This window comes from Molothrus aeneus, chromosome 3, assembly GCF_037042795.1.
Source record: "Molothrus aeneus isolate 106 chromosome 3, BPBGC_Maene_1.0, whole genome shotgun sequence".
Classification (NCBI taxonomy): domain Eukaryota; kingdom Metazoa; phylum Chordata; class Aves; order Passeriformes; family Icteridae; genus Molothrus; species Molothrus aeneus.
Genome location: NC_089648.1, coordinates 88,412,493 through 88,437,673, shown reverse-complemented (window position 1 = coordinate 88,437,673; position 25,181 = coordinate 88,412,493). Strand labels below are relative to the sequence as shown.

At 36.2% G+C, this 25,181-nt stretch overlaps 1 protein-coding gene across 1 annotated transcript in view; it reads right to left on the bottom strand.

Moving 5' to 3' along the window:
- RNGTT (RNA guanylyltransferase and 5'-phosphatase) overlaps window positions 1–25,181 on the bottom strand; it is a 176,236-nt gene that overhangs the window by 100,600 nt on the left and 50,455 nt on the right. The window contains exon 11 of the mRNA XM_066547332.1: window positions 11,942–12,106. Within this exon, the coding sequence (XP_066403429.1) occupies window positions 11,942–12,106 (165 nt within the window). The remainder of the gene's footprint in view (window positions 1–11,941; window positions 12,107–25,181) is intronic.

Below are 25,181 nucleotides of genomic sequence, written 5' to 3'. Positions count from 1 at the left end.
GAAATTCTCACATCCTGACAACCGTCGCGTTTATAAACATGAGCTCATACATCTCTGTAGATAACCTACTACATAAATCTTCATAAATCCTGGTTTTGAATGACATCAGAAATCCCACACAGTGTTTTTTATGCTAAGATCAGTTAAAATAATGCAAAAATAGTCTGGCTCAGACTAATCCCAACAATCACATTTCCGAAAAATACATCAGTCTGTATCAGGCAATGATGGAGCTATCATCCAAGCTACTAACATTCTACACTCCAGCTTGCAAACAGTATATTTTGAAAAGGAGGCCTCCTGGAAAAGAAGTAAGCATGCTTTTGGTAGGGTATAAGCTTCCTTTCAGATGATACACAGGCTGCTGTGCAATGTTTCAAAATACTATCAAATGCAGCTTAATATCAAGTGAGGGAAGTGGTCCTCTAAGCTATGGCTGTAGCTCCTTCCTCCTCACCAGAACCTTTCCAGTTTCTCCTGTCCTGCAGCACCACGTCTTCTTTGGTTTGTTTTGTGTCTAAAAGCAGAGAAGGTATCAAGAACCAAACAGCTGCTTTCAGTCTCAAAGCAAAAAATCATCAAACCATGTGAGTGACTATGTCATAGGGGAGAAAAGTTTCATATATTATTTAAAAATTAAACCCAGAATCTCAAACTTTCCACAAATAGAAGTTGCTAGTTCACATTTTAACAGAAATAGAGCCCAAACCAAAGTGTTCAGAGAAGTTTTGACTTTGGTTCACTGACTGAATTACTACAAATACATGGTAAAACTTTCAAAACAAACTTTAGTGACTCCAGGGAATTCATGGTTTTGGGGATTAAAGGGAGCACACACCTTCTGAAGTATAGATTTAAAAAAGGAAAAAAAAAAACCAAAAACAAACACATGAAACTCAATCCATGCAGACTTTTATCTTTTTCATATTCAGGATACCAACAACTCATCTAACATTGCACTGCAAGTAAAACAGCTGATCTAAACAAACCTAGTGTAAATTAATAATCTGGGGGTGGGTGGGAGAGGATCAAAGACACATCTCTGGCCATTCTATTGCTTTCCACCCTCCCTGCTCCAAACCAGACATGATCTGGATCACCATTTCATACTAACTTTCAGACAGCTATGAGGATGAAACCATCTCCTCTCACACATATTTAAGTTCTTCTTCAAGTGATATGCTCAAGTGCCAAGTAATTTATTTAGAAAGCTCTGCAATCTCAAATTACAGCACGATGTGATGGAGAGTCACAATCTTCATTAAGCTGTCCAATGAAGTACTGCCTTTGCAATTAAAAACTTAATTCCTATTTTTCAGCAATTTTTTTCTTCCTTCAACTTTTCTTCCTTGCTCCTCTTTTTAGACTCTGACCAAGACATCTCTTAGAGGTTTTTTTTTTTTAGAAACAAGGTTCACATTTCAAACATTTCACAAGGAAGCAGATGTAACTCTTCAAATATTTCAATGTGTCCTCAAAAGATATCCCACAGATACAATTTTTTTATCAAATGAAACCATGCCATTTAGACTAGAAAGAATATTCCAGAAGGGCCACAGCAGCAGGAAAAAATGCACTCCCTGTTCTCTTTCACAGGAGTCTCCTTTCAAGGAGATCTCTGCATCCTTGAGCACTTGCCAAAGTATTTGACCAGCCAATTTGACTGGCTGCTTGCCTCAAAGTGGCTCCTTCCAAGTAACTCTGAAGATCTTGAAATCACAGCCCATGGTCTCAGGAGTGTGACTTAACATATGGTAATAAAGTAACGATTTCTGCTTCATTGTTCCCTCTCAAAACCACAAATGATCTCTCATAAACATGATTTCAAGTTTTCCTCCAAATGATCTAAAAAAATGCTGAAAAGCAGATTTTCAATAATTTAACATGACCCGGTTTCCCCTGCATCAGTCTCATTACCTAATCAAAATACGATATGCTATCTTACGTCAAATAAATGGTGTAAGAACAGTATCAGCTGAAGTGTATCTGCATCAGGGTAATGTCCAATACTATAATGTATCCTCCTTCATTAGTCATTGCATTCAGCTATATTTATCTTACCAGCAATAAAAGGCAAGAAAGAAAAGGCATCATAATAACTGAGAGCACCGTCAGAAAATTACAGCTTATACTAAACATTCTAAAGCTAATATGCTAAGAAAAAATTATGAAGTAACAAAATATTTCCTGGGCCATGTCAATGATCTAAAATATGCATAAAGGAAAAGTAGGATCAAAAACTGTAGAAAATAAATTAAAAACTGAGCTCTCTAAGAAGCAATTGCTTAAAGAAGTTTCCTATGCTAATTAGGAACCAACACATATTGAAGATAACTACTACATTTTTAGAAAACCAGTGAAATTATCTACTTTGCCCTAACTGCATAAGGAACACAAAGTATAAACTTCTCACTTGCTCATTACTTAAAAAGAAATTTCATGCTTTTGGGCTGTAAAATCAAGGCTGTAAAACTGTATGAAAATCCTTTAAAAAATTCATGCTCAAAGCTCGAATCCTAGCTTTCACACAGCCATCCAACTCAAGATGCTAATTCTAGACAAAAACAGAGAAAAGCTGCCAACATTATTATGTCTGTATGAACGCGTACATATTGAAAGCACTTGATGCCAACCAGTAACCCAGTAACTAAACAAAAAGAGTAAAAGTAAAATCCCAAGGTTCACCTGTTTAACAAAATCACCACTATTTTGAACTGTGTAATCTCTGGCAACAGCTGAATCATATGGTGATGAAAAATACACCAAATGACTGTGTAAAGACACATGGGAATTTTTCAGTTGATAAAATTTTAAAATATATACTTTTTATAAAATATTATTTTATGGAAAGCCTTTCAATTTGTTAATTTACTAGAAGCTCTGAAATCAATTATACTGAAAGACTAAAAATAACCTCTTTACCAAGTTAATCATACAGAACATTTTGGCTCAAAAGATATGAAAAACACCTAATTATGGCAATAGATTTGTTCCCTATAAGAATGAAAGCAGATAATGGCAGTATTGTGAGACTGATGTTCACTAATATGATCAAGAGACTAATTATTATCCATGAATCATTTGTAGCATTCAAAACTTGATTAATGTCAGGTCAAGTTTAACATGTGATAGGTTTTATTAGTAATGCTCAGCTATCCCACAGCTTGTCAATGTACACGAGAGCCATCTGTTAGGTGTAGGAATAGCCAACAGCCACAACAAAAACACATTGGCAACAACTGGTCACTGAAGTATGTTTTAAAAATTCCATAAGGAATACCCTAATAATTTTAAACACACTAGACCAGAGTCCAACACTAAAGACTTGCTAAAGATAGGAAACTTGCAGCCCAAAAAAAGTGAGCGTGCAAGGCATGTTTCTCTCTTTTGAAAGGTCAATCAAAGGTGTGTTTAATAATACTGAATACTTCACAGACTGACCAGTTTCTAGCAACAAACATTTTTTTGCTAGAAGAATATGTGTAGCTTCCTGTCTACACTCCTCCATGGATGGTTAGCAAGCACTGCTGTAGAGAATACACTGCTTTACCCTTTTGAGCATCGCTCATGGTATTCAAATACATATGGTCCTAACAGCTCATATAGCAAAACACTGTTAGAGGATGCTCAATCTGAAATTCATATTCCACAAAAAACCATTCACTGACAGCCTTCCATTTGTTTTAATTACAGGTAATGGCAAGAAGAAATCCTTTTGTGGTAGGGTCACTTTCTAGTATTTCCCAACACTTTGTGGAAGTCAGATTTATCAGGGGTCACCTCTCCCATGTACAGCCCATTATAGCAGCACAGGAAGTCACCTGGGCACTTCCAGTGAACCTCCACAAGCTCTGCACTAGTAACAGTGGGAGCAGCAAAGTTGAAATAACATGAAGTGGCAACAGACAGGTGGATGCACAGAGAGGAAGGAAGGTGACCTAATTCTGGGTTTGCTCTGGCAATTACGTACTCCCTTCTGTTTACAACGAGTTAGAAACTCAGCAGGAGCATTGAAAGAAACATTTACACATCTCATTGGCACAACAGCCCTCTCAGATGTATTATAAACATGTTCTCATTTGATGGCCCTCTTGCATTCCAAGTGGATGAAGCTGAAAGGCTGCAGATGTAGGCTGCCACTGGTACCTGCAGTCTGCACTTAGGCTCCAAGCAGTCTGTTTCCTGCTGAAAAGTGTGATGTGAAGGGCTCCCAGACTCCCTTGTGTCAAAGTCAAACATGTAAAAGTCAAATATGCTGAAGACTTAGTGCTAGTCAGCAGACCACAGACCAAAAATAACATAATTTCAAGAACCACAACCACTGCAGAGTGTCTTCCTCAACCCTTTGCCCATATAATTTCATAGTCAGTGACTGACAAGGACCCAAACTACTAGTGGCTGGTCATTAGCATTCTAATGACACCACTCTTCATTACCTTTTAGAACAGCAATTCTGCAGAAAAGTCTTCACTGGAGTCCATATATTTTTCCAGGAGAGGAAAGCAATAGAAATTCCAGTTTATACTCATGTGATAGGGAATGAGCAACACCTCCAAGCAAGAAAGCCAAAGAGATTCAACCTTGTAGCTTGCTTGCTTTGTGCCATGAGGCACCTCTTAGGAAAAAGCATGTTGGGATGCAACCTTGGATGTGAAAGTCTAAGTACCACATTAGCTTGATTTCACTACCCAGCCACATAGGAAAAAAATGCTATTGTGGACAAGAGTAAAATACATTGTGAGGGTGGCAGGAAATCAAGTTTGATGGTTCTTATTATTTTTTTTTAATATCCTCTTGGCTTTGCAGCTAATTCATTAACAGCACTCTTCAAATATGCTAATAACACTAGCTGTATGCCATGTTTCTTTATTATTTGGAGACATCTTAGAAAAACCTAGAGCATGCTACAGTAAGAGCCCCACTGAGCTGTCACCCATGTGCTGGTTCTGAGTGAACAACTCCAAAGGTTATGCACCTAATATATTCAAAACAATACCCAAGAATAACATAAGTGCTATGTGTGTTAATGCTTAATTTGACAGCACATCTGCATTCCTGAATTCAAAATAAGCATGAGGCATTTCTCACTGTCAATCTCTTCTCAAAAACACAATTGAGAAACTGACATCAATTAACTACGATGTTTTCAAATGCTTCTTTCAAATAACAGAAATGAACTCCTCCAAGAAACTTTGACTTTTGTGATAGCTTCAATATTAGAGAAATGTGAACTCCTTGAAGCTTTGTGGGAATGACCCTGACAAACAGCAATATTTCATATTTATTTTTCCTGACAAAGAAACAGCAATATATTTCATGGCTTGGCCATTTCATGTACTGTGCTCTTCACAGTTCTCTGTTTCAAACTGCATGGTGCCTTCATTTTCTTTCTTTCAGGTATGGGGATGTCACCCACATCACTCTCCCCACACTCTGCTACCTGGCAGAACACACCCATCTGAGATGACAGTGTTGCTGGAGCCAGAGGAGATTCAATAGGCTCCAGTAGCAAATGCTTTGATCTATTTACACATTAGCTGCAATCTATGACATTCCTGAATGGTCGAAAGATGCTCAGTAAAGTTTGTAATGTCTTCAACTGAGCAAGGCTCTCATGATACCTATGCTTGCAAGCTCCCTAATTCTCTGTGTTTGACCAAATACTACATTTAATAGTTCTTCTGATTTCAAAGGAAAGAATGGCACTGGGTTGAGTACAATGGGGTTGAACGGTCTTCCACTGTTACATACTTGATAAGGTTTATCTGTTACCCAGTCCCTGTGTAAATCTGTTAGCCAGCCCCTGCATAAACTGTTCCAATGTAATCTGGTCTCTGGTTGCCAAAATCATGGATAGGTCTGTTTTAATTAAGTCAGATAATTGAGGATTTTATTTTATTAAGCATTTCTAATAAGACTTGTCAACAAAGACAAAACTGAATATACAATTTATAAAATAATTCAGTCAGACACAAAACTGATATACAAGAACATAATGTTTTCATACATCTACTGCTCCAATTCCTGATTCAAATTGGGCTAATATTTTATACTGGGCCTGAAGCATAGATTTTAACACAAAAATTAAGGTTTAACTTTATATTCTGGATGTTTAAAAAATCAGATTCTTCTGCTATGCAATGGCACTTCAGGGCTTTATTTGCTACAAAGTTGAAATCAAAACTGCAAAGCCATAATAGTAAAATGCTAAGATTTTAAAATGTCTTTATTTTAAAGATTAATTTTGTTCAAGGTCTGGTTTGGGGGTTTTTTCTCAAAATTGAGCATATTACAAGAAACAGCTAGCAGCAATGTCCTATAATCTTGCATCATAATAAGTTGCTTTAAATTTCACCCCTATCTTTACCATTTTCTTTGTGCTTTTATTCATTTTATCCAAATTAAGTGCATGTCTCTTGAACATCATTCCAATAGGAGAAAAGGCTGATGGCTTCCCTGTGGAGCTGCATTGCCAGAAGGCAGTTTGGAAAGTGACAGGCTGTGAAGTGGCACAATGGACAATATTAAACAGTTGCCCCTCAATTAATGAGTGGAGTGACCCACTTAGTCACCACAGCTGAGTCTTCTAACTAATTCAGAAGATATCAAATATACAATTCAATTGTCCATACTGGCAAACCAACTGGTAAATAGGTCCAAACAGATTTGCATTTCCCTGGTTTGGTAATACTCCATAGAACTGAAATAAGAAATCATTGTTAAAGACACTTTTCCTACTCAGAAAAGTATATAGTTTTCCACTGTACAAAATACAGAAGAAATAATTTACAAAATTATTAACATTAACAAAAATGTTAGAATGTTCAAATCTAATGTTAAACTGTTAAAAGCTAAGCTGAATATGTACTGTCCTGATGTTTAAACTTACAGTGTGCACCAAGTAGAATACTTCATCCATACAGCTTTATTTTTCCACTAGTTTCAATGCTTTCTTTCTCATATGATAGTTTGAAAAGTCAAAATTTAATTACATATTCCACATCTGAATCATTCTACATTAATTTATTTGTACCACTAGCAATATCTAACATGGGCCACAAGTTATGAAAATAATCCTTCATGGAAATATCCAAGACTGTTTGTTTTAACTTCAGTAGACCACTTTCTGAAAAATGTGAAACTTAACTAATATGTGAATAATTTCTTAAACAAAAAGAAAAAACTTCTTTCCTAACCAAAATACTACTGTACTGAAATATTATATTTGACCTTCAACATAATAAATAATAATAACCAAAAGCAAGTAGCCTAATCCTATTCTGTTTACTCCAGGAAACAAACACAGATTCTTCTTCATGAATGGGTCTCCTTAGGTGACTCCAGCAAAGCAAGGAGGCTGAGAAGTTAGCCACAGCTGAGTCAGTGTTTGCCCCAGCTTGAGGGAACCCAAACCTAAGCAAGTAGCTGATGCTTCCCTGTCTCACAGAAAGTAAAGGAACAGTCAGGAGCAGCTGGGCTCCCCACCTCTACTGGCCTGCAAAGCCTCTGCTACCCCCAACCTCCCACTGACAGAAATTATATTTACCGAATAGTATTCACATCATTGCAGTGCTGCAGCTGGCTGCAGTTCAAGCACTGAATTTCAAGTGGCAGTAACCTACATTCAACTCAAGATCTGCAGTTTAGTCACCTATTTCATCTTACAACTTACAAAGCTACCAGTTGGGCTGATTGGCTGTACTTACCTCTACAATTCATTGGTAAAATAACTTTGAACAATCAAGCCGAAGTACTACATGCTGGGATATAAGACAGCTGCCAAGATTTCAAATTCTAGTATAAGAATAAGGTAATATCTTTGCAGCTTCTTAGTCTCTGTTTACTAAGTTCCTCACGTCAATGATTGTTTGTGTTTACAGAAGAAAAGCATGCCAAAAAGAAGATTTAAGTGAAGGTTACACCAGCACAAAAGTATCTAAGGGTGAAATAAGGCAATACTGCTTTTACACCAATAAACTTTCCATTCTTGGGGAGATGGAACAGGAGTGAGGAAGAAATGTAAGACATGAAAAATAAAAACAAACAGAAACAAAATGGTAGAGGGGACATGGGTTAGAAGACAACTAAAATGCGATTAGATGATAAATAGGCCAAAACCTTGGAATAGAACAGATGGAATGAGGAATATGATGTAGGCCAGGCATGAAGAATGGCTGCCAATCTAGGTCAGGAAATGCAGGATTGAAAGGTGAGCTGATTAAACTACTCCTGAAGGCATAGAAAATCAAAACAAAAATAAAAACAAAGGAAACAGGTCTTCTTGGCAATAAAAAACCTCCAGATGGTAACATTCTCTCTCCACAGAGATGGGGATTTCAAGATCTTCAATAAATAGAGTATTTGACACTTCTGCAACCACCATTGCTGCCATGCAATTCTTCTGTCCCATGACTGCAAAGCTTCTCCTCGTGTTGTCTGTGGGCAGCTTGGGGATGTAAGACAGGGCCTTGTCATTTTCAGTCAGTTTTGGTTAACAGCTCTCTTGGCAGACACGGGTGAGCAATGTCTGCATATTCTGCCCTTTATCAGGGTTCGCTCTTTCAGGGCATGCAAACACTAGCTTACAGCTGCCTGCAAAACACATGAAGAGCAACAAAGTGTGCACTTACATGTTCTCCTGCATCATCAGAAGTCCACAGCCACTTAATTTTTTAAAGCAAACCATCTCAACAGGAGCTATACCTTTATTGATATAAACTCTAAACATTCCACCTCTCCTAACTACAACAAAAGCGGTTTTAAAAAGTAAAAATAAAAATCCAAATGTCAAATAAACAAGGAGAACAAAGTAAAATCACCTGTCAGTTCACAGATTTGACTGAAAACTTTTAAACCATTTAATCTTCTAGCAGAGATTACCTTCTCTCTAATCCCTCTAGGACAAGCTGTCATTTTAAAACCAGATAATAGTCTAAAACTGACAAGTCATTGACATACAGTGTGCTAACATTTGCAAAAGGTTGTTCACTTGACCTGTATCATTGCTTAACCTTTAGCCCTTTTGTTCCATTGAGAGTGATGGGCACAATTCTCCATGGGACCACAGACCGTACAGAAAGGAACTTTTTTCCTACTCCTGTTAGACAGAATTTTCACTAGACAATGGGCTTTAGTGATGACATCCAGACTGAAACTGTCCACACAAAAAAGCCTTGCAAGAGAACTGTGAATTGGTTTAAGCAAGGAAAGCCAAGAATGGACCACTTCAAAAATATAATTATTTCTATGCACCTGTACTTCCTGCTCAATATAATGAAAATAAAGTCTTGCTGAAAAGCATAATATTCCTGTAAATACAAGGCCATGGTTCAAAGCCTAAGAGTATGAAGCATTTAAAGCACCAACCTAAAACTCAGCTTCTTCCACTGACTGCTGCATTCCTTACACAACGGGTGGGAGAATTTGACCATATCATCTCCTTGAATTCTGATGCAAACCAATAAATGCAAAGAAAGCAAGCTATGCAACAAAAGTGACCAATCATGCAAATGTAATGATAAACGCCAAAAATTCAACTTTGCTGAAAAATGTCTAAAAGAACCTGGAAGTTACATTAAAAGGAAGTTCCCAGCTAACACTAAAATACTAATCTGTGTTTAATTGATTATAGAGGAAAAAAGCTTTAGTGATACTGCTTTCTTCATCAATATCAGTGTTCAACAAGGCAATATTTTTAGAGACTCTGAGAATATACAACCTGCTCTCCAGTGATTGTCCATTTCTTTGGTCTGACCACTAAAACTCAGTCTTACAAAAAATAACAGTCCATCCAAACAGCTTGAAATAACCCTCTAGGCAATATTATAAAAACACAGCTTTTATTTCCAAAATCCAAAACTAAATCTCAAGACACAACTACAAACACTGTCATACTTTATAATTGCACTTTAAGAGTGCATTTCATTTCACAGTAAATTGATTTCCAGATTAAAAAAAAAAAAAAAAAATCAGTCAGTACCTAACTCTGGCATTAAGTTCCAAATCCATAACTCGAAGAACATTTTCATTAGTGGATGTATTATATAACACAGCACAAAGTTTACTGCTGTTTCAAATAATTACTTCCCACTTTTTCACTGGCAATAACTAGGTCTACATGGAAAACATTCGTTTTTTCTGGTATAATTAAAAGGTTTTGCCACTTTTTCTACTATTAAATATAGCAGCGAGGCTCCTGGCCTTTTGAGTAATCTTCCTACAGTCCACACAATCTAACATACATTTACTGATACATTATTTTTATTAAAAAGAATGAAATGGAATGTCTTAACTCAGATCATAGAAAAGAATGATGGAGGGAGGCTGTAAAAAAGAGATCTAGAGCATTCTCTTGTGAAGTTCAAACTGCATCCTGAGAACATGTTTCAAAAATTAAAGCTTCTCAAAACAAAAATAAGATGTGATGAAGTACACTTGATTCTTTTCTTGATCCCAAGCAAACCCCAGCTACACTGGAAAAAAAAAATTACGCCAAGCAACTCCAAATCATACTCCAAAAGTTTTGATGAAACCCATTCTGACAAGGTATGGGTTTTCCACTTTTTCACACTTGAATGTGCTGGTGCAATCAGAGAGCCATCTTATCTGTGACCAAGGACTGCTATCTTTCTGCAGACCTTGCTGTCCTGCACATAGAGTTGGCAAACCCTCTCAAGACATTCATCATTGATGCAAGAGGAAGTCTGCTCGCTTTTTCAGCTATACTGATGAGGCATTCATCACTACATTTGTTGCTATAGTTGCAGAGATGACTAAATAAAAATAGGATAAAGATCCTTTGGGTAAAACAATACTATTTTAAAATAGTCCTTTTTCAGAAAATGGCAATGCTTCAATAGACTGGACTACTGTTTATAGTCTATTCTGACCATACATAATGAAAAATTCACAAAGTTATGATGAATATGAAAATGCAAGGCTTTTTTCATTACCCTAAGGAAGTGTTACAGGAATCATACTCATCAAGTTCACTGAAGTAATGAAATGGAAAAGGTATTTTGAGGCAAGTAAGAGCAACAATAATTCTTAGTTTATACATTGATCTTTTGAGAATATATTTTCATGAATACTATTCTTCTGAGCAGATATAGATTTGAAATCTATTTTGAACCAATAATTATTTCTCTTAAGTGTTTACCAATATTGTCTTTGATAAAATTCCACATCAATACTGGTATTGTTACCTAAAACTCCTTACAGTTATCATAGGGCATACAAACAATTCTCAAAAATTTACATAAAACTTCTTGCTTATTGAAAACAATGTTCAGATTTCAAGCCTAAGAAGCTTTCTGTTTTAAGAGTAGTAAAAAGAACATATTTTACTAGGTAAGACTGATTTAAATGAGGACAAAAATACCCTATAACATACATTGTACAAAAAGAAAAATGTGTAACCTAAACTCCAAAATGTAGAGGGCTTCAGAGGTTGTCATGACTGATACTTAAAACACCTACCTCAAACCAACAAACAAAAAAATATCCAAGGAAAAAACACCAAAGAAGCCATACACCAACCCCAAATACCCCAATAAATTAAAAGCATATAGATATTCATATCTCAAAGATGCTTTTAAGGTGGTAGCAACACATTAGGGTAAAAAATTGTTGACTGAACTGCATTTGAAACACAATCATCTCAAATGCAGATTGCAATGTCCCTAAACTTTTACCTGGTATTTTAGATTTATTGATATCTTCAAAAACTATTTTCTAAAAGCGTGAGATAAGTAATAAAACCAAAAAACTCCACTTTTCAGAATTATCCCAAGCTGCCAGTCACCCCACAACAATTGCTGAAGATTTGGTTAGCAAAGGAACTCACTGGAAGACACAACAAAAATGCTGAGGGAAAACCTATACCTACCACTGTTATACAGCCTCCAGTACCAGAACATAGAACAACTGAAATCAAGCTTACCTTTCTGGAAGTGTAGATGTCAAAAAATGGTTTGTTTCGAACACTGAAGGGTTCCTGTGCTTTGTCAATGAGACCACTTTTCATCTTTTCATGTCGTGGAAATATAATCTCTTTCTCTATACATGCAAGCCGAACATTAAAATCACAGTCTCCAACAGGCTGTCCCTGCCAAATTACAAAAATCAGTATTAAAATCAAACACCAAATTATTTGAACAATTTAAGTTTTCCTAACAAAATATATAGAAAACTACAGATACATAGAAGAATTATCAAGTTACTAAATTTTTTCTCAAATGTGTGATTTTTCAAACATTTTTTCCCAGGTTATAAGAGGTTTAACCAAATCAAAGTTCAAAGAAAGCTAGAAATCTGTAATATGCATTCAAGCATACATGAACTAAACACCCATATACCTTTAAAGTTAAGCAAAATAATTCAAATACTCCCTAATTATAGCTTTTATATGGCAGCTATACTTCTCCACATAGCTTTCCTCTGAAGTCATTTAGATAATTTTGTTCACAATACTTTTAATGACAAAGCAATGAGATTTACACATTTAAGTGAATGCCTTGCTCTAAGTGCAGTATATTTATGCCTTGAAAGAAACATTAATTAATGTTCATTTTTCTGCCATAGAAAAGAGAACAATAGGTGCAGTTGGAAAATGTGCCAATAAACAATGGCTACAAAAACCTGCAAGATATTCGAGGGCTCAGTCACAAAAAGGCAGTAAAATCCTTCACTAAGCCTCAGCAGCATATCCTGACCTTTCAAGATCTGAAATAAACCAGCAGCTTTATATTGCTCTTTCTACATTTGGTGCATTGCACCAGATCAGTATGAGCATTCAAAATGCGCATTTGTCAGATTAGTAACGGCTTGTAATGGAGTTCATTATATTTTGAGCATTAGATGGTGAGGAAAACACGCTATGGATATCACTAGAACAAAACAAGCAACTGTCAACTAATAAATTCTAACGCTCATTTCAATCAGAGGCGTCACTTTCACAGCAATGAGACACAAAACTCATAGATTTGCACTGTTACAAGTGTGATTAAGCACAGAAAGTTTTTTACATGAGATCATCCCTCATCTTGCCACCCCATTCACACAAGAAAATAATTTTCAAAACCCATTCCTTTCATGGCCTATAGGGATAAGCTCACAGAGCTTATCCCAAGAGCCTTGGCTTGCAAACAAGAATTCTTCAAAAATTGAAAGCAATGAGCAAAGGAAACTGGAGAGACATGGGACTCAAATCATCAGTGGCAGGAGTACAGCTGAGCAGAACTGGCTACCAGATACCTCCTGCACTAAAGGCAACACAAAGGAGCACTGCTCCAACACACTTCAGAGAGGATCTGAACTGGTCAACTGGAAAGAAAGCCAAAAAAAAAAGGCAAAATGACATTCTGATGAGGCACACAAAGGTAAGAGAGCAAGAAGTATCTGAACAGGTATCTCAATTAGGAGAAAAACCAAGTGCCTATTTAAATAACATGAATTTAATCAGTTCTTTCCAAAATCGTATTGCCTTTTACCAAAACCTTTGACATTTTATGTTCCCAAAGCAGCATTATATTGTCTTATATTTCTTTGCTAGCATTAGAACCTACTAGACCTCCATCATAAGTCCTCAGTTGTTCATGGCAACAGCTTTAAGAATTATGTATTGCTCCCATACCACATGTAACTCACAACCACTTTCATTTAGGACTCTGCTTCAGTCTACGTAAGAGCAGGCAGCCCAGCCACCATCCCTCTGTGGGGAAGCACATCTTGTACAAAGCCTGTGGCAGACACCAGGGGTAAAATGTCTCCTAATCTCTGTTCACTGATCCATGCTTGTGAAGAAGAAAGCTTAGCTGGCTGTTAATGTTGCCCTCCGTGCTGTCCTCCTTTCAAACATGAAGGTCTTATCAGTAAGGAGCCATTCAAATGAATGGAAAATCAAGAGTATGGAAAAATTCAAGGGGAAGGAGAGCGGTTCACTCTTTATTCACTTCTCACAGAATACAGATGCATGATCTACAGATTTTTAAGTGCCACAGACAAAATGTTGGAAAATCAATCAATCAATCAATCAATCTTTCCTTCCTTCTTTCTTCCTTTCTTTTTTTCTCCCCCTATGTATAGCATACTTGAGTATTCATCTATACAGCTACTGAGCTTGCCCTGGTTTGTACATGTAATTAAAACACAGAAAACACATCTCAACCCCTGTAACGACTGACTGAAGAACTGATTTAAGAATTCTTTCCTGGGAAATGTGTATATATATTTTTTATCACTTCAAAGAACCCCCATAATTCTCTAGGTAGATTTCAGCAAGATCTAGTGCACATGCTCTCTTCCCTATGGTATCTTTTCCACTCAGCCACATTTTATTAGTAGGTCTGAAAAAGCAAATTAGCTAATTAATATTTCATACATTTGAGCTTCCAATAAGCAGTTAGGTTATTTAGAAAGCTTTTTTACAATGACTCCTTCAAAAAATGGTTTTGTACAGTAATTTATATTCCCATCCATAAACAATTAAATTAAAAGCTGAGGCAACTTCATATGGACCATAAACCAGCTGAATCACTTTCTTTTCCTTAAAATATTCCTTTCACTTTTCTCATCTACTTGGAACTAATTATTTCCTGCAGTTCTGCCAATCATATATTTCTATTTTAAAGCTTGTTAAATAGAAGGGTATATTACCACTAGGTTCCATCAAATAAAGGTCAAAGCTAGGTTGACATAAGATCATATGAGAAAGGAAAACACAGACAATGCTGCCAAGCTACTTCTTCATCAGACTAGTAAACTAAGAAGTTAAAGAGTATTTCATTCTTACAAAAGCACAGGACATTAGCAATAAGAAAATTAGCACATAATTGAATTTAACTCAAGGACATATCGAATAAAAGCAATATTGTAGGAGAGTGGCTCTTTCTTTGTTATTAGACATTTCCCATAGTTACAAAAAGGTGTTGCTAATATACAACACATTTATCCCAGACATAGCCAAAATCTTGAAGTGATAAAATTCTTAGCTTTAGCAAATAAGTAGGAGGGCAACGTAGGCTGCAATAAATAATTCAGATACCTTGACAAAACCAGGAAGAGATTATTTAGTGTATAAAGCACACATTTAATAATTGTCAAAAACCAAGACATTGATGCATATATAATCTAAATCCAGGCATTAAGTAATAGCATGTTTTAGGCAATACAGATGTTTCACTAACTTAAGCATTCAGATAATTAAGATCTTATTCCAATATGTAGGTTTTTACTCGTCTGAGAAGGATGAGGGTCACTACTGCTTGACAGCCTAGTTACTGAAGTACATAAAATGATAATTCCTGTTCTAGACTTTTTTAGCCTAAAGTGTGTTAGCAAAGGGTAAACCAAAATTAACAAGTAGCATGTATCTCCTACCTATGCTAGAAAGTTACACTTCCCTCTCGCTGTAAATAAAATGTATCCTAAAGCAAAATATCATTTAGACAAGCCTTAACAGAAGAGTCATCTGTTGAATCAACACCTCTTCCTCAAGTAGCTGAGCTTTCTTCACCTGTTGAAACTCTGTGCATTGCACTAAGGTCACAGCATGGAGTGGGCTTGCAAAATACGGTTTTGATGCTAAAACATCCTCCACACAACTTCAAAACCTAAGATGAAATTTCTACTGAACTTTGAAATCCACCCAGGACTCAACATTTCTAAATTTAAACTCCAGTTATTTCAAATTAACTTCTCAACAGAAATCATACATAACAAGTCACATAAGAATCACAAAAATAAATGGATTTAAACCACTGAAAAACAGGGTCTGCAACTTATTTAATATCCATTGTCTTGAGCAGATGGGGGAAGGCAATTTATTTGCTGAATGGAGATTAGAAAAAAGCAAAGGAAAAAAAAAGAAAATTAAAAAATGTTACCACCAAAAAAGCCCAACCACCCAACAAGACCGGTCCCTCTAACAATGCTCCAAATGGGTGCCAGAAGACAGAATTTGGACAAGTGTAGGCTGTGCTCCTGCCCTCCATCCAGTTCAGAGAGACATCATGTTGAAGTCACAACCTCATGCTACATCAGGTTGAGGAACTCAAACCCCAGGTCACTGCATCAGCAAGATGGCAGGAGTGGCTGAGACAGAGATAAGAGGCTAATGTGATTTTTCCTTTTTCCACAAGGAAAAAGGTATCCCTGAGGATCTACCACCATCACCCTCCACATTTGAGTTTCCCTTCCCCTGTGTCTCTAGGGTTACCTTGTGGCCACAGCTCAGCAAATTCCATAAGCCTTACATGGAAAGTCCTTTAGCTAGATGGATGCAGTGAACACACCATGCTACAGGCTACACAGGCACCAAATTCCATAAATGTACTTCATCTTTGATTTTGGTATTTACATGTTTTTTTCCACAATGCAGCTATAGCAAAAAGAATAATGCCTGGGCCTCTGCACACAGCTGATAAACAGCACGGGCCAGGATAAACTGAGAATATTTCTTCTTTTCCTGCATGAGATATGGCTGAAGTGTACCCACCAGCAAAGCATGCTCCATTTGCTTCTCCAGAGCAGTACCTGAGACATGAATAATTCAGCGCACACACACAGATATACGTCCATGCACGTCTTCACTTGCTGAGCCAGAGCACAACATATGTCACAACTGTCTTAGCTTTAATGATTTTGAGAGAAGAATAAAGAATAAGCTCAGCCTGATATTCTACCCTGTGTTTAACGTTATTATTGACAATTCAAGGCACCCACAGCTGACATCTGTATTCCCAATGAAAGCCCATTATTACTTCTCCCAACTGCTGAAGACCATGCAGTCTAATCTTTTTAGTTTTATATTAATGATCTGGCACATATTTCTTCTGATCATGGTTTTATAGATGCTGCTTTTTCTGTACACACAGTTATATACAAACAATCCAAAGGTACCGTTTGAGTTTCCAAATAAGATTATTACTACATTCAATGCCTAAAAGGCTTTTTTCATTTCCTATGAAGTTTTCTTTTTCAAGCAGGATTAAAAGTAAAGTATCAGAAAAAAGAAAAATTTTATAGAAATATGACCCTTAAGTTCTTTATTTCTAAAAGGCAAAAGGCATGACAATCAATAAAATCTAAAACTTCATTTTAAAATTTTGGCAGTTATCTAACTTTAAAATTTTGGGGGGTCTTCTAAATTTTTTCACTCAAATATTCAAAACATGTATGACAAGGGCAAGGAATTCAGCAGTTTCAAAAGATTTCTAAAGTTTATCTTAGCATCAATAAAGTATAGCATGCAAAATACTGTTTCAATTGTAATAATACGACCACTGTGCTGCAGGAACATGATTACAATTTATATATTGCTGTTTTTTACAATGGAATATTGCTCTGATTTACCACAGAACAAAAATAGTTTGAAGAATCAGACCTATTAAAAATATTGCTTGAGACATATATTAAATTACTAGTATTTCCTTAAAAAATAATCACTGAAAATAAATTTTAAAATGTACAAAGGAAAGAAGTTAGTAGCCAAAGGACAACACCAAGGTCTAACAGAACATACAAATATAGCTCCATGGGGTTTTTTTATTAGTAAACATAACTTGAACAAAACAGCAGGACTGTCAAAACTATGACAAAACAGACATGACCAAAACAGAAACAGTAGATTGTACTACAACCATTGCTCTGTCCTTTACTCTTCTTGGATTGCTCAAAACTTTAAACAAATTCAAAATAAAAACCATAAAACTCTGTAATTGAAACTGGATGATAAATTTGCACCACCAGTATAAAGCTAACGTATACAAAGCAGAATATTTACAATCTGTTGAAGTGACTGAATGATGATTCTCATCACCAATACTGGCAATAAAGAGGCAGAATTATGAAAACAAGCATGTAGCACAGATCAACACCTAAGCTCTCCCTTTTGAAAACAAAGCTCCAGTTAGGCACTGAAAGCTTAGTAGTTGCTATTTTCAGAGAACAAACAACTCAGTCAAATTCATTGATTGCATGCACAGTGACTTCATTTAGAAATCCTTCTGAGCCCTAAAAACCAGAACTCAATAAGGGAATTTTACTCGGACGTAAATTATTAAAACGAAAAGGAATCCTGTTCTGTCTAGACTGGTTGCCTCCCCTCAGGTAATTTGAGTAGATGAACTTCCCACTTCAATTACAGAAGGAAAAGTCATAGCTCTAAAAAACCCTAATTATAAAATAGATGTGTCATTATCACCATGGGATATTTACACACAAAAACACTGCATATGGGAATATAAGTTTTAATAATTTATTTTACACTGAATTTAGGCTATCTTCAAAGTCAAACACAGGATTTTACTGCTTCAGTTTTTTCTAATTATTTTTCTTAGTGCTTGTGTTGCATGTAGTATGGAGGTATTCTTACCTTAATTGGACCACCTAGTATGTGTTGCAGTCAATATTTTCTCTTTCTACTTCTACTCTCCTCATACTTTCTTCCTTTCTATCAGCCATTCACAATGACTCTTCATAGGAATAGCTATTGCTGGGTTTTCACACAGCTGTCTTTATGAGAAAGAATTATCACTGCAGTGAATTAACGAACTGTGGGAAAATTCCTTCATCTTGAAAACATTATTCAAGCCATTTCATACTTGAAAAGATTGTGGCACTAGTGTTTTTAGAATATAAATCACTTCATGGTATTTAAAATAAGACTGTCTAGTACAGTTAGTATGAAGTCTTGTAAAAACTAGAAATGAGGGGGGAAATAGTAGTACAATCAGCACTTATTCACAACGACTATCTTAGAAAAGGAACCACCTACGTTGCCTAAACCATGATAGAACTAAAAATTAAGCTTGTAACACCTGAAGACTTGCAAATATCTATCATTTCAGTACACAATCTGTCTTTAGATATCTAGTTCATTGTGGACATAGTTAGCTTATGAGTAAGAAACACTGAAAATGTAATACTCATTCCAAGAGAAAATTATATTCTTCTTCATATTTATTTTAAATAAGAGAAATATTTTTAAAAGGATGAAATTACAGCATTCACATTCTCTCCTAGACCATAGCAGTCAGGCTATTCAAACATGTTAGAATCATAGAATGGCGTGGGTTTGTAGGGACATTAGAGAGATCATCCAGTTCAATCCCCTGCCGTGGGCTGGGACATTTTTCACTAGATCAGATGGCTCAAAGCCTCATCCAGCATGGCCTTGAACACTTCTAGGGGGGTAACCACAACTTCTCTGGGCAACCTGCTCCAGTGCCTCATGAAGCTCACAGTGAATTTCTTCCTACTATCTCATCTAAACCTGCCCACTTCCAGTTTAAATCCATTCCCCACTGTTCTTTCACTACAGGCCCCTGTGGAAAGTCCCTCTCCAGATCTGTTCTAGGCTCCCTTCAGGTACTGAAGGGCTGAAATAATGTCTTCCCTAAGACTTCTCTTTTCCAGACTGAAAAATCCCAATTCTCTCCCAATTAGGCATGAAAAAGAAAATATTAGTGAGGTCTTGCTTTCAACCTCCTAAAAACAATCCTGAAATATACAGTTATTATATTTGCTACATCCTTCTGATTAACTTTGACTCTTTCTTTTTCTTTAGTTCTTTTCCCCTAGAAACAGGAAAAAGATGGGAAGAGACAGGGAGAAAGCTGAAAAAAATGAAATATTGTTGCTAGATTAATTGTAAAAAAGGAGTAATTAAAACTAAGTTAGGGAAATAAAACACTACAACATTGGAACACTCGCTGCTTCCATGTGACATTTCCCCAATACCCTATTTTGCCTACAGATTTTTTTGTTTTGAAATACGTCAGAAAATAAAAGCCCTGTTTGAGACTTCATTGCCAGTACTTAGAAAACTGGACATGATAATGCAAGTGGAAAATTTGCCCCACTGTAAAGTTTTTCACACCTTCCACTTCAGCTGTGATTACTGCCATATTTTTGAGAGATCTGAATATTTGCTTGAGACAGAAGCTGGATTTAAGTCCACTTGGCAGTACCTATGGGAATGGGTGTCATCAACTGTGAGCTGGAGAAGGACACAGTTTTTCTATTTAATCATAAGTTTCAGTAGTGTAAGAAGAAAAAAAGAAGATAAAAAGTGACGGGTTTTAAAGGGTCAAATCATGAGAAGCAGAAAATTGTTTAACAAAGATACTGAGAAAAGTTCTTTAAGGAAACCTCCTAAGAACAAAAAAAATGGTTTTGGACTTCATTCTTCAAATTGTATTTCAGGTTTAAAATATCTCAGTTATTTTCATTTACAACCCAACTTAAACTTTCAGGTGTGACTTTGTATTTTTTTATCGCAAGTTTCAGCAAGTTGCTGAAAAAGTATCACATGAGGGTAAGCAAGTAAGATTACAGACAACAAAGACACAAACACCTGAAAAATATAAAGGATTTAGTATCATGGTAACTTCTAAAGCTATTCTTGGAGAACTACTTGTCCTGTATCCCTCTCCCAGGAGCAACACTGTGTCTCTTCCCCTGACAATTAGTGATAATGTGCCTTTCAAAAGTTTCTGCTGAGATGTGCTTCATGTTGAGGTATAAGAACACTTATATTCTGAGAATAAAACAGGCATGATAGAATTTAATTAACTCCCTTTCACTTTATATAATACTTTATTAAGCCTTATTTTGGAAAATATGGAAAACAAACCACCTTCACTGTGATCCATAGTGCCCTCTGGGTTGGGAAAAGGAGGATAAAATTAATAGATGTAAGGGAAAGAAAGAAATAAATGGTTGTTGGGGTTTTTTTTCACACAATCTAACCAGCACGTAAAACAGTCAAGCTTCAAGCTAATTACAACACTAGAGAATGCTCCCCAACAACATGTAGCTTGTTAGATAAAAAAAGAAGAGCATGAAAACAGCAAATACATCCTGGTCACCATGTACTAATTATCACTCTTCACGAACAATCTAAATTTTGCATGCATCACAGCAAAGGAAATTTTTTTTAAAGGGATGCAAAAATGAACAGAAATGTTACTTTTCAGTTGCTGTGCATTTTACTGAAATACAAGGAGTAACAGTGAAGCAAGCACAAGGTAGCTGTCTGAAAGTTTACCAAAGAAATAAGAAGATTTTCAAATTGTGGTGTTCAGATGTACAAGTCAGGTTTTTAATGATAGATAAAAGGTGATCAACAGGGAAGGGGATAAGGCAAGAAAGACTTTAAAATGACAACTAGCTATGATATGTCAATCTACTTCACAGACCCAAAGCTTCTGCAGCATCACTCCCTTACTATGTTGATTCTCTACCCTATAAGACACCATTTGCTCCTCTTCATATACTATAAAAATGCTGCCCTTTTGTAATTTCAGGATACTCAAATGCATTATCTGAGCAGGCTATCATTGCTCTCAATAAACAGCACCATAAAAACTGGAGGAGGAAGAAAAAGCAAACTTAATGCATCTCTCCCAGACTGAACAGCAGAAAGCAAAGCAAGACAGAACTGAGTGGATGGTCTGTATTCCATTTACCTGATAGCCTTGAGCCATGAATGAATGAGGTGATACATATTGAGAACATAACACACAGCACAAGCACCAGTACAAGCATTTGGGTGTTTGTTAGATAAGTCTTCACAAGAAATAATCTAAAGGGCTCAAGAGCAAGAATACCCATAGCGCACTTACTGTTCAGAGTTCTATTAGTACTATTAGAAACAAAAGCATTTTAAATGTTTAAATGTTTTAAAATGTAAATGTTAAAGTATTTTCAGGTGATACCATTTGAAAAGAATTCAGAATCAAAATTAAGGGCAGGTGATTGGCAGCCAGGTGCACTTGTCACAGAAGAGATGCAATTAACCACTTGCATCTCTGAATTGTGCCCTCAAAACTTTCACAGTATAAGTTTAAGATAAGGTTAATAGGCTAATAAGTGAGAGACAGCATGGACTGTCAGCCTTACATTGCTTTAAAATGAGGTTTGTAACAGAAAAGTCAGACATGGTAATGTTTTACAGGGATGTAAAACAAACATTTTTTCATGCATTAATTCAATGAGCACATTGGCTGTGAGCAGGATTTACGACCAGGATATCTGTTTACCATGGCAAATGTTATGTTAGATTGACATATCATAGCTAGTTGTCATTTTAAAGTCTTTCTTGCCTTATTGCCAATGTGTAGCATTGCTACACATAATGACACCTAAAGAAGTCTTGATCTTGACTTAATTCAATGCACAAAGTATTAGCAAATTTAATCAAAATTCTATCTCCTTTCTAAGCATTCAAATAATTATTCTTTTTCATGCATTCAGTCTATTCTTACCATTGCAATCTGGTCTCACAAAAACTTGGCTAGAGTTTAAAAATTTAAAGGCCAGGGTTAGAAAGGAAAAGGAAAGTTGTAATCATTTTCAGCATCTTTGCTAAGAATGCATTAATTAGATCCTACATCATGCCAGTGTTACTGTTTGTTACCGAACTAAGGAAAAAAATAGTTGCTTAAGTTTAGTGTCCATACATTTACAAGTAACTACTGAATATTATCTAAGAAAAGGCTTCTCAAAACAAGGCTTTTCAGGAAGAGCTGTCTCCAAGATAACAGGAGAATGAAGCCACATTCTTTCATGGACTGTTTCAGATGAAAAGGGATTTGGATTTGCTTGCCTTTGCTTCTGGGGCTATTAATTATTCTACTGTTAGTTTCCTCTGTTCTATTAGAATTATCCACCAAATTATCTACTAAATTTGAAATTATAGCTATACAGCTGCAGTTACTATAATGATGGACTCAACCACACACAGACACAAATCAAGAAGCTGAAAAGCAACATGCACTGCAGGGATTTAGCTCTGTACTCATTAAGACTAAACACTATAAGGAGTCTATTAGCCTTTTATGTTCAGAGGAATACGAAAAATCCAGATTTCTTGTGTGGGGAGCTCACAAAGGTCGAAAGGCATGCTTATTTCACTAGGAGACAGCTTTCTTTCTATGAATTTGATTTTAGCAGGTGAGATGAAAGCAGTGAGACAGCAATGTCATATTTTGAGGTGCTATTAATAACAATCAACGCCATGCTTCAGAATGAAGAAAATTGCAATAAAAAATCTTTTTAAATCTGAAGAATCATTTGTTTTTCTTGACACAAACATCTCTTGCAACAAAATGGAATGTTACAAGCTTTTAGAAACTAGATGTCACAGAACCAGTAACTCAAAGAAATAGTCAAAGGGTTCTATCAGCATCCTTGAAGACAGACTTTTGCAGCAGCTATACACAATAAGCATCAGAATTCAATACAAAATTTATCATGGAAAGAGACAACAAAACCAACTGACATGTTTTGCTCAAGAGCTCAAGTATAGGTTTCTCCCAACCACTGAAACAAAATTTTTATGTTCCCTTCCTTCTAAGACTTTTCTGTATAGACATCCATTGCCAAATACACACTATGTATGTCAGTCTATTCTCTTAGCTCCCTTTGTTTCTTTCTAGAATGCTGCTAGAGTTTATTCCTGACACACTACAGCAAAATCAAAAAGCAAGTAACAATAAGCCTCACCAATAACAACACGGATTAAAATCTGTAACAGGTAGGTGCTTATCCACTCACTTCCTCTGCATTATGAATGCAACACTTCAGAAGGAATATTCTGACAAAGCCAGAAAACTCTGCAATGCTTAGCTAGCAAAATAGGTCAAGCATTTGAGAATAAGCTCATCTAAAAATAACTTAGTTCACGAGACCTGACTAAAAGATGAGGTTTGCCTGAGCAAAGGTGTTTATCAATGGGGTTTGAATGTGCATTTCCCCAGCTGCAAAGCTGCATCTCCCAGAGCAGAGAAAGCTGAGTCCTGTGGAGGGTGAGACAGGGGACATGCTGCAAATCTTGTAACTCATGGTGAACAGCAATACAGTAACTCCATCATTCACCTTCAAGACTCAACTGCTTTCCAAATCAAAACAAACTGCCAAATTCCAGAGCAATCTCTGTTTTGGGGAATTTTTGGAGTTTGAGAGTTGTTTGTTTGGATGGTGGGGAGGAATGTTTTGCTTTTGAACAGGACCAGTACCTTGTCTAATTATTTTATTTGAAGATCTGCTAAAAAAATGAACAAAACCCTAACTTACACAACTTAAATAGGAACTGACCCTTTCTTACCATTTACAAGTTATATTACATTTACCTCTCTTGGTGATAAAATTCTGTTTATCATTTCTTGCCAAGCCAAACATCCTTGGGTGCCCATTTTTATAATTAAGCTTCTAAAATTAACCTAAAAACAGCTGTACTTTTTAATCTTTATAGTAGGGCCACTGTTAATTACTTCTTGCAGCTAAAGCCCTGCTTGTACTCATACTGATAACATTATCTTAATTTGTCCTTGACTTTAAAAAAGTATTACATGGTAACCAGCTCCCCCTCTCATTCCCACAGCTCTTAAAAACCAAACAAAACAAAACACTGCTCAAAAGAAGACTTTCTTAAACACTGGCAATCCCCTGGAAACCTACTGATGATTTTTCCTGTTTGCCAAGTGGGATTCATCATGTTAAGTCCGGACACTTCACTACAAATGAGGGTTTCCTCCCATTCCACCACAAAACAAAGCTTAACCAAAATAATTACGAGTTTTGAAAAGTGTTATTGTGAGCTTTTATATGCACATCCCAAACTGAATGACTGTACACTTCTAACATTACATGTTTACTTCCAAGGAAGTGCAACAGCAGTGAATGGCAAGTTAGACTTAAAAGGAGAGCAGAGAGAGGGCAACACATGAAGGTTAATAGACATGGAACCACAGCAGGTAAGAAGATGTAAAGAAAAAATAAGAACCCATGAGTGGTTATAAAAGACTGTGTTTTTCAGAAGAGTACATGGAAATCTTGCTTAGGGAAAAGTCTTCATGGTAGGAGGGATCCAGGAAACTAACACCTACTTTTCAGAAAAGGCTAGAGAAAGGACATCCAGATACAGAATTAAAATGTGTTAACAAAAAGCTTCTAGTCCTAATCTAACACATCTTCCCCACAAACTACTCCTTTTAAAAGCAGCTGTCCTAAGTCACAGTATGACTATGCTTCCAAGAATACCTAAGTAATTTCTGGTGACTGGTACCATGCCTACACTTGCAATTCCCACTTACACTGAGTGACTGAGCTGAGTAGTACTTTACTCAAGACTGGAAGACTACAGAGTCAACTGTAGTTTAGAAAGGCTGAAATGTCCT